The 11,373-nt window shown below is 36.2% G+C and overlaps 1 protein-coding gene across 1 annotated transcript; it reads left to right on the forward strand.

The window, feature by feature from the left end:
- The first annotated feature begins 423 nt into the window (after window positions 1–423).
- On the forward strand, window positions 424–9,125 carry LOC137932491 (C-type mannose receptor 2-like). Its single transcript, XM_068776125.1, has 6 exons — window positions 424–495; window positions 4,598–4,711; window positions 5,484–5,627; window positions 7,346–7,540; window positions 8,038–8,292; window positions 8,911–9,125. The coding sequence occupies exons 1-6, from the start codon at window positions 435–437 to the stop codon at window positions 9,093–9,095; spliced, it is 954 nt and encodes a 317-aa protein (XP_068632226.1). The 5' UTR covers window positions 424–434; the 3' UTR covers window positions 9,096–9,125.
- Window positions 9,126–11,373: the final 2,248 nt, after the last annotated feature.

The following is an 11,373-nucleotide window of genomic DNA, read 5'->3' on the forward strand; positions in this document are numbered from 1 at the left end:
AACGACTTCTACTATGTGGTCCAGCTAGTGAGGGGGAGCCTACCTACACCGCGTATACTAGCTCATGGTCGACGCTCAAAAACCTTTTGGCCTCAACGGCAATTGGTTGAACTGGCGATGTACCCCGCCCCTGTCACTTCAGACAATCAAGTAGAGATACATCATGACCTTGTTTCTACTGCGGATTTTGTTTCTGATTCGATCTGGCATCGAAGCTCCGAGCATAGCCTTAAAAGGCAACACATTAAATACCTTCATTTTCAGGCATTGCTTTAATTTTGAAGTAATTTTAATAGAACAGAATGAAAGCCTTTCTAATTATTAAAATTAAAAATAATAGGCATTCAGTCACTATTTCCGTCTCGTTTGTTTTTATCTACACATTTATAACTTATATATACCATAAAATGAAATAGTAATTGAACATTGGTGCAATGGCTAGCACGGGCAGATGTATTGCATTCGTCGCTTCGATAAGTCTGATCGCTGTTATAGGTGAGTAGCATTCTAGATCTCATTTCCAAAGATGTTAAAATAATATGGGTTTTATACAGAGTTTCCCAGGGCCCACGTCCCACAGGAGGGCAATTAAAAGTGGACTCTACACGAGTTTAACCCTTTATGTTTGTTATATAGGCGTAAGGATTTTAGAAAGACTTTGGTGAAGCATGGCAGATATAAGGTTGGAAAAGATTTGATATATAAATTAATTTTCTGTCATTATTAAATGAGTTTTATTAATATATTATTTTGGATATAGTGACAATAATATATAAATAGTACGACGTTACGTAAAGATGAAATAGATAATTTGGTAACAGGTAATAATTTAAAAATGTAATATGCCATTTTTAAATCGGAAGGCTTTAACATTTCAAATTCCCTTGCTGTATACACGTGGATACCGTAAATAATGCATAGTATAAAATAATTTAAATGAATTAATAAGTCAAATCCACTTACATACGTTTTAAATATAAATAGTATGACGTTACGTAAAGATGAGATAGATAATTTGGTAACAGGAAATGATTTGCCATATTTTAAATCAGAAGGCTTTAATAGGAACACATTTCAAATTCCTTTACTGTATATACGTGGACGCCATAAATAATTTAAATAAATTAATAAGTCAAATCCACTTACATACGTTTTAAATATATATAAGGAGAAAGCTATGTATATAAGATAAATAACAATATGTGTACAAGATTTTTAATGGTAAGGACAGGGTCATTTCTTCTTGTTTAATAATTTTTTCACGTCTTATTTTATTTCCGCACTCTATATCCATTCATCTGTTCTTTCATTCTTTTTCTTACTTTCCACATTTCGTATGTCTTACTCTTTCATTCCATTTCCCGCTTTTCCGATTCCTTTCTTCCGACACCTCATTCCTTAGTTTAACAATTTTTATTTTTTTTTCCTATATTTAACAATATTTTGTATTGCATTTATTATTTTGTTTAAAATATTTTTTTTATTTGGTTTTACAATTTTTCTAAAGCCTTATTACGTTTTATTATATCTTTTACAATCTTTCTACACAGTTTTAGGAATGTAGGTCTCGTATCTTCATTTCTTATTAGTAAAGCCGTTGTTTCTTCGTCAACCTTCATGCCTAACCGGCACTCGGATTCGACCAGGAATCCTCCGAACGCGGGACAGTGGGCTATTAGGTGGGCCACGGTCTGGTCCATGCTCGGTTCACAGAAGCACGAGGGGTCCTCCATAAGCTGAAACTGGTGAAGGTACTCGGAGAACCCTCCATGACCCGTGAAGAGTTGGACCAAGACCGCGTGCACCTCGACGAAGGTTATGGTTATAAAGGCTTGTCAAAAGTGATCACTCTGATAAATTATTTTTTTTTCTATTTGGAATGTATGTTACATGCCAATAACTTCTGGCAGTATAAAATCTGCAAAGACAGATAGTAAATAATAATTAATTTGAATCTGTCATAATCGAATTTTAAGATAGGTTTCTTTTACTATGAAATGATGTATATTAATCTATTTACCTTTTTAAAACTTTTACACCTATAAACAATCACCCTATACATCGAAAGTGATATAAAAATCCAAAATGGCATATCCACTTTATGACATCGTGGTGCAAATATTAATAACTTCAACAATTCCAATAATTGTTGGTTAAATATATTTTTCTTGTAAAGTTATTTAACTTATATACTAGATATTTTTTGTATTAAATAAATATTAGGGGGACCGGAATGTAAATTCGTTTCTGTCAACATATTTTACAGAAAAACCGATTGATTTTTACCGCTCCGGCATTGAAAATTTGTATACTAGATAGCAAAGGTTGTTGTTGGTGGTGAAATAAAAACTTTTTTCAAAATATAGTCGTGTGAATTTAACTTAAGAATGAAAATACTTTTACGGTCCCCCTAATATAACTATATTATTAATGAGATTTAAAATTTTCATATATATATATATATAATTTTAATACAATATACGAATAATTTTAATAGATTATACGGCTGGAAAGGCTTTTTTACACAAGACACATAAAGTTTTGAAACATCCATGCACCATTTATAATGTCTTTACAATTATTAATAATTGCAACCATATATAATTATTTTAATACCGCACATAAATCTGAGAAATTGGTATAAATTCGTCACATAAAACAGTAATAAACCATATAATTATTTGTAAAGCCATAATCTGCCCCTGAATTATATACGTCGAGAGTAATTGACTGAAATAACCAATCAGTTACGGATAAAGCGTATTATAATATCGACATTTGGAAAGAGACAATCGGCTAATTTCGGTTTTGTAGAGCGTTATCTCTGTCGCACACTACCTATGTGACGTTTTGTCAATTGTGCGACAGAGATAATGCTCTACAAAACCGAAATCAGCCGATTGTCTCATTCCAAAGGTTTAAATTCAGGGGTGTATACTGCACGCTGCCCCCGAAACGCTTGTTGTACTAATTTAATAGTTTAAGATCCCATGGATCTGCCATCCATCTCAGGACAAAGTACACTACTCCAAACCAATAGAAGATTTATTCATCACTATCATCATCAAGTCAGATGATAGATGCGTACTGCATAGCATAAGCATTCACTAAAGATCGTCACGTTTACTGGTATCGCGCTGCCCGCATCCAGGGACTTCCCCTTTGACTATGGCGTCAGTCCACCTAGTGGAGGGCGATTATATATTGTAATTTTTATTTCGTTGAACATTATTATCTATACTATCCTAGAGTTGAGAGTTTAAAGAAAAACGATTCGATTGAAAGTGAATTTATTTCCAAAAATGATTCATTATTTGTACATGCGAATGAGGGCGCTCCATTTGGCTTCCCTCTCGCACACTATAAGAAGGTAGTGGCGTATAAAACGCGCGTTCACGGGAATCCGGGCCGGCCCGTAGACCCCTGTTCTACGGGTTCCATTTAGATTTCGGCCCGTAGACCCCTGTTCTACGGGTTCCATTTAGATGAAGCTGTAAAAACCATAACCGGTTAGCAGCAATAACTTCACCAGATATCGTATCGTATCGTATCGGGAATCCGGTCCTCAGTTTTATGCGAACGGCGTATGCGCGCGGAGCTGCCACACTATTAAATTATTTATAAGAACGAAACTAGGAAACATCTTCTCCCCCGATATATCTTATGATGAAAATAAACAACCAATTTGTGTTACCAGTGATAACGGCTTTGAAACGTGGTATCTCACTTTGAGCCTCATTTGCAAGTCAGCAGTCCTAAAGAAATTAAATAAATCAGAAAGTTAAGTAAATAAGCAAAAATGGCTTGTAATAAAATGTGAAATTAAATATATACGATATTTATTATAAAGAATATTGTAATGCCTTGTCCCTTAAATACGATAGGGTATAGTGAAAGGCCCCTAATGGTAGGGACCATAAAAAAGCAGTTCACCCTATGAGATCGATTTGAGGAGATCAGAAATGAGAAGACGCATAGATAAGGAAAAGTAGATATAGCCAAGCGGATTGGTAAATTGAAGTTGGGCCGGAAATGGGGTTAAGATAAACCCTCCCTAGGATCATTGGCTAGAACCGCTACATACAACAGATTTATCAGACGCAACGCTTTTAGATTGCTACGACAGGCACTCCACGGAGTCACTGGTCGATAATTCCCATTTATAATTCCGATAAACTCCACCTAGTCGGTTGCTGTACCTGCCTATCATTACTACAATTTCGTAATGCCATACCGCTGGCAGAATTGACGTAAGAAAATCTGGCAACGCTTTAAAATGGCGTTTACAAGTCATTTATAAATGACACTTAGTGCATAATGACATAAATAAACAAAACAAGATTGTATGACGCGAAACTATTATAATTTAAAATATTTCATTTAAAAATGTATATTTAAACTAATTGTCTTACTCCGTATAAAGATTACATTGATAAATGTAAGTCTAGATTGCGTGTAATAAAAAAAAAACTTCAGTGTCATTTTGACAGGCAATCATAAAGTAGTGACATATGTCACAGATAAAATAATAAACATTGTAGATAAATAACAACAAAAGAGGTTAAAAGAGATTTAAAACCTCTGGTGTATTTTTCAGGTGCAAAACAATTTCGATGCGACTACAGATATTTTCCCATCGCCCGAGCGTGGTTTAAGCTTCATCGAGTACCTGCTAACTGGGCAGAAGCTCGTCTAAGATGCCATCTTGAAGGTAACACCAAGTAAACATTAAGTTCAGTACAAATTTCTTATATATTGTTACGTACTTCGGGTTCTAACTTGAAATGATACACCATTGGTTCACAAGGAGTCCTCTATTGATAAATCAGATGGTCACCCTACTTTAACATAAAGTATACTTTCGCTTAGCCAATACTACGCTTCAAAATCGCTCAAGAAATCACTGTCCAAATAACTTATCAAATAGTCACTTTATATCACTGATCGTAGATTTTAATCATATAACTTGAAAAACAAAACTAAACGTCGACTCGGAGATTACACTTATTTATATTACGGAAAAGGTTCTTGTAAGTTAAGTTCATAGCACGATTACTGCTGCATAGCGGAAGTAGCTATATATTAGTCTCTTCCTTACTTAGGATGAAATTCCGCAAAGTAACTCCTGAATCTATTAGATAGAAACATCTTTATCGCCATGTCAGCCGTAAAACATCCAAACGGACATACTGCACCATTGAACAGCTCCTGATGACCTTAACAAAGTCACCTGTCCATCTTGTGATTGGTGTCCGTTTTACTCGCCAGTCCGTGGTCTCCGCTCTAGAACCTGAAGATCTCTGTCCTTGTCTGTTCTACCTCCTACCCTCTGCCACATCAACCGGCCAATTAGCTGGGCTGTGTCAATTAGGTTCCTTCGTCTCAGAGTCTCATTCCTTATCCTCTCAAATCGACTTCATCTTTCAAATGAGACCATCATAAAGTCATAAAAATATGGACATACAAATATTAATGCCCCACAGGAGGCAACTTGGCGTCACCAACGACATTTGAATTTAATTCCGCGATGTCAGCGCTGATAGGAGGAGCTTCTGGCGACATGAGACGGGGCATCTTCACCGGCATCCACGCCATCTTCTCAAGAGGAGACCTGAACTCTATAGAGGGTGAGTGGCACAACAAAAAAACAATGGAGAAACATAGAATATCTTTTTACATGCAGTTTTGGATCATCTATTATTTTAACATTATATAAATACATTTAAAAAAACTTTTAAGTTAAACGGTTTTTTGATACCCATATTGTGGTGGGTGTGACAAAATATATACCTAGTCCGCCATAATGGAACGGCGTTCATCTTGAATTTTAAATTTTGACATAATCATCGTGTTTTACTAGTGTAGCCCTTTCATTTGATACCCATATTGAGGGGGTTAAGGAAAAATATGTAATCCGCCATTTTGTGTCGGCGGCCATCTTAGATTTATAATTATATTAATTTTATTATATTGTATTGTCATCTAAATTAAATGTGTGTACCACATTTTAGATCAATTTGACAACGGGAAGGTGCTTAAATTTCAATTTCTAATTTTGACCCAAATAAATTCCGTACGGGTCGAACTAAATAAAACCGTTTAAAAACGGTCAATAAAGCCATTCTGTGAGTACCACTGGCTTAGAATATTGATCTGCTGAGAAGAGTTGGGAAACTCTTCGTTTTAGCCTATAGATGCCCACTGCAAAAGTCGCAAAGTAAGATATACAGAGGATGCTGCTGCCCATCCTCTGGAAACTTCTCTGAGCAGTAGCAATCCTATATGATTAATGCACAAACTGTGAAATATATAACATTGTATTTAATGGAATCAGGCGTTACCTTGTGGAAGTCCATCCTATGTAAGTAAAGGACCAATATTTAGCCACTTCCGCACATGCAGTGGTAGTCGTGCAACAAAGTGCAACGCCCGCCAGCCCGCTGATAAATGCGTATGCGGCAAACAATGCGAATTACACAACTGCCACCGTTAAATCACTCAACACGTGTTTCACCCCTCCACAGGGCATTTTCAGGAGTTATGTTACACCGATTAGTGCCAAACACAGAGTCAATATAAGATTGTACTCCAGGTAACTCGAGTCTCAGTCCTCCACAGCTGGGCTACCACAGCTCCTTATTTATTTAAATCACCCACCACAAAACATCACCTCAATCTACTTAACATAAATCAAATAGTTTCACTTTTTAATATATAAAATAAACGATAAAATTCATTAATTGAACATTGGAATTTTAACAGATATCTTTTTGATCGTCAACATATTTATTTTAAATCAATTCAATTTTGTTTCTATTCTGCTTCGCAGTGTTATAGTTATGGAGAAGAATCAAGAAGAAAATCCATAACAACACATCTTTTAAAATAGCTTAACGATACATGTTTATGTATATATACTTTCTGTCAAGAACAACCTAAATGTAAACAAAACAATCAAGCGATATCATTGCCAAGAATTCATGTATTTTAAATATTCGTTTTAACTAAGAAAGGTACTAATATATAGCTACTTCCGCTATGCAGCAGTAGTCGTGCAATAAAGTGCACTTCATAGTTAGGATGGACTTCCGCAAGGTAACGCCTGAATCTATTAGATAAATATTCGTTTATTAAATTATATGGTTTTTTTTGTCGGTTCATTTTTAATCTGTGTTTTGATTTTAACAAATGTAGTTTAATAAAGTCTTGCAGAAATTTATTAAAAAATCTGGTACCGTTTATTAGAAATGTATTAAATTTTTTTTTGCGATCAAAGTTATGGTATAGCCAGTTCATTAAATAAAAATAATAAAGATTATATTCATAGACATTATTGTTCGTACAGGTGTTCCATTGAGCAAGATACCCCACATGTGGGCTGCTGGGCAGCCAGACAATCATCTAGACCAAGAGAACTGCATATCTATGCTTCCTGACGAAACCATATCTGATGTAGACTGCAACAAACCCTTGCCATATATCTGCTACAAGAAGGATTCATCGGCCATGGTGGTAAACAATTGTGGTACCATCGACAATGGTATGTTATTGTTTTTCCAAACCATAGACTCCCATTACAAGGCATAGACCTCCCCCACAGATATCTATGGAGGGGATATACCATAATCACCACGCTCGGTAGGTGATCAAATTCTGGTATTATGGTACACAGAGGACGCTGCATAGATACCTTTGGGGGAGACCTATGCCTTTCAGAGAGCGTCTATAGCGTCTGAAACGTCATATTAAAGTAAGTTTTGTTCATTGTCACTCCACGTTTTGTACCTTTTATTACTGTCACATCATTGGCCTGTCAACTTCCAGTAAAAAAAAAATAATAATCAAAGTAATATACTTCAGAGTGAACACTATATTTTAAAAGGTATTGCAATATGTGTGAAAGCTATAAAACTTTTTGCTGATCAATCAGCTATACATTCGTCCATTTATCTATTATAACTAATCATTCTTTACAATGTTGAACAGCTCAAGCTTGGATAGCAGCTATATTGTAAAAATACAATTAATTTGTTCCAGAATATACGTTGGACTCACGTACGGGCAGCTGTTACAAATTTCACACGCTGCCACGCACCTGGTCGCGTGCCTACATGACCTGCGCGGCAGAGGGTGGTCACCTGGTCGTCATTAACAGCGACACCGAAGCGCAGGTGGTCAAGGAGCTCTTCGCTAAGTATCCCCCTATCAAGATACTTGGCAACGTCTGGAAGGACATGGCCTATATTGGATTCCACGACTGGAACGAGCACGGGGAATGGCTCACTATTCACGGTAAATTATTGACAGTAACCAAGATTCTTCTTTTCCATAACGCAGTCGTTTGACTATCACAGAAGGTAAAGAATTTAATGTGACTACCACCTAAATATCCGATATAAAGAAGACCGTCTAGAACAAAGTACAGCTTCTACGATCGAGCTCATCGGGGTTGACGGCGAGATATCAAAAGTGAGAGGTAAAATTATTAGAAGTATATTGTTTATCTCTAGCTTTTTGCATGTTTTACTGCAGATAATAAGAAGTAAGATGATAAAATAAAGTACTTACTAAAATAAAGGCTCTTCGTTTAGGAGCCTTTACTGATATTATAATGATGAATATTATCTGTGACCCAATTAACATGTAATATAATTAACAAAAGGACCAATATTTAGCCACTTCTTGGTCCTTTTCTTACTAAGGATGGACTTCCGCAAGGTAACGCCTGATTCCATTAAATATGTAATGTAATGTTTTTTTTTTCTTTAAATTGTATCTGTATTTATGGACAGATGAAGTATATTACATACAAGTCAGTTAATAATCTGTTACCCACGTGAAAGTAGAGAATACTTTGATTGTATTGATATACAAAGATTCTCAATTTTCATATAACATTTGGGCATCCAGGTGAAACTCTCAAGGAGGCTGGATACGACAAATTTCAGCCTGGAGAGCCTAACAACTCGACCACGGGCGAGTTCTGTGGGGGCCTGTACCGCACCGGCAAGCTGGACGACATCTGGTGTGAGAACAAATACGCCTTCATTTGCGAGAAACGACCCACCAGCCTGCTCTGCGATAATGACTTCTGATGCTTCGCAATAAAGCATTATATCGTCTAACACTGGTTTTCATTGTGAATCTGTTAATTTTTTATGTTAATTCAAGAGGACAGAACACAGAGGGCGCTTAGTCTGGACCTCTTTTAAGGTTGCGAAGCTCGAAAGCTTACTTGGAAGCTTTGGCTCGGGCCGCTGTGTACTATTCACCGGATTGTTGATAAAATGTACACTAAAGACTTCTATTTAATTGTCTCAATATATCTTTATTAAAAAAAGAACTAATATATAGCTACTTCCGCTATGTAGCAGTAGTCGTGCAACAAAGTGCACCGCCCGCCAGCCCGCTGATAAATGCGAATGCGGCAAACAATGCGAATTACACAACTACCACCGTTAAATCACTCAACACGTGTTTCACTATAATATAATTTGATTAGTGCCAAACACGAGACTCTGTGAGACATATATCAGCGGGCTGGCGGGCGGTGCACTTTATTGCACGACTACTGCTGCATGGCGGAAGTAGCTATATATTAGTACTTTTCTTACTTAGGATAGACTTCCGCAAAGTAACGCCTGAATCCATTAGATATCCAATATATCTTTACTCACGTTTAAAAGAATCTTTATATATAAAGGTTCGGATATTGTAGAAACTATACTACATTTATGAACGCCCAGTTGAGTCATGAAACTTAAACTTAAGCGATTACTTATGTTCTTATGTGCTACCAAAACCGCTGTACCGCGCCTTAGTTGTACTCGCGGAGGGACGGGGGAGAGTATCGGCCGCTTCTATCTATCAATCACGTTTGCAACGTTAGCCCTTAGTCCTTAGGTACTTTTGTAACTATCATATTATTTTTTTAATATATACAATACATAGATATGTCAATTATTATAATTATTATGGAAATCTTAAAGCTTATACGTATTTATTTACTTACATATTAATAGTAACAAAAGGCTAAAAGTTTTCACTTAAATAAAGGAGTACTATCTAAAGTCACAAATAATATAAATATATATCTATATACATATACACGCACATATATGTATATAGATATATATTGTTTATTATTGAATCCTCTACAAACTTTATACAGCCAGAAGCTATTTACCAGTAACATTCCACAAAAAATAACGTATTTATACAGAATATTTTTAAATGGATGCAAAAGATAAACTGACAAATGAGATATACATTCACCTCTTTAAAGAATTTTATTCTATAACTCATCACCTGTATAAGCACACTTTACTACCGAAGTATTTATTTGTATTGAAAAGGTTACATATAGGTTATCGCAAGCAACACAATCTATAAATGAACTTTAAACTATAACTTTAAATAACTTGTTTTTGTGGTTTGCGATTGGATTTACCAAACGTCTGAGACAGTGAAATTACCCGGGATGGTCCCGCTCTGTACAGGGATACAATTGATAAGACTATCAACCTTACATAGGGTTGTCACTAATGATATATAAAGCAGTGTCGAGATGGATACGGTCTTGGCCCAGCTCTTCACGGGTCACGGGGGGTTCTCTGTGTACCTTCACAGGTTCAAGCTCAAGGAGGACCCCTCGTGCTTCTGTGAACCGGACGTGGTCCAGACCGTGGTCCACCTTGTGGCCCACTGTTCGACGTTCGGAAGACTGCGAGCAGATTCCGAATGCCGGATGGGCAAAAAGATAAAGGAAAGGAATATCTCGGCCATCATGCAAGACGAAGGGGAGAGAGAATGCTTCCTCAGCTACTGCAGGGAGGTGGTAATAAATGCAATAGGTAAAAATAAAACGAACACTAAAATATAGAAATAAAAGGAATATAGTAGTACCAAAAATAGTGTAATAAATAGTATAATATAAGATGATAATTACAAAGAAAATAGGTGTTAAATATTTGAACAATAAATAATGTTGCAAAATAAAATAGTAAGGAAACCTAGAATGTAGTGGTTGAGGATGGATGTATGGCTAATGGAATGAAAGAGAAAGACTGGGAAAATTGTAGAATGAAAGAAACTGTACAGTAGTAGTAACAGTTGGCACTAATCGGTGTAACATAACTCCTGAAGATGCCCCGTGCAGGGGTGAAACACGTGTTGAGTAATTTGGCGGTAGCGGTTGTGTGATTCGCATTGTTTGCCGCATACGCATTTAGCAGCGGGCTGGCGAGCGGTGCATTTTATTGCACGACTACCACTGCATGTGCGGAAGTGGCTATAAATATTGGAAAGAAATATATTATTGTATAAAGAGCTGTGATCAAAAAATACAGTGAACTAATTTTTATACCAGGAACT

The sequence above is a fragment of the Battus philenor genome, unplaced genomic scaffold, assembly GCF_028537555.1.
Source record: "Battus philenor isolate CCGP_79_NKW_IND1 unplaced genomic scaffold, ilBatPhil1.0.hap1 SCAF_9, whole genome shotgun sequence".
NCBI lineage: Eukaryota > Metazoa > Arthropoda > Insecta > Lepidoptera > Papilionidae > Battus > Battus philenor.

Excerpts from the sequence above, each read along its gene's own strand:
- LOC137932491 (XM_068776125.1), top strand. The coding sequence starts at position 435 with ATGGCTAGCACGGGCAGATGTATTGCATTCGTCGCTTCGATAAGTCTG. Across the intron at positions 4,712-5,483 it reads TCTAAGATGCCATCTTGAAG|GAGGCAACTTGGCGTCACCA; the intron begins GTAACACCAAGT and ends AATGCCCCACAG. Across the intron at positions 5,628-7,345 it reads AGACCTGAACTCTATAGAGG|GTGTTCCATTGAGCAAGATA; the intron begins GTGAGTGGCACA and ends TTGTTCGTACAG.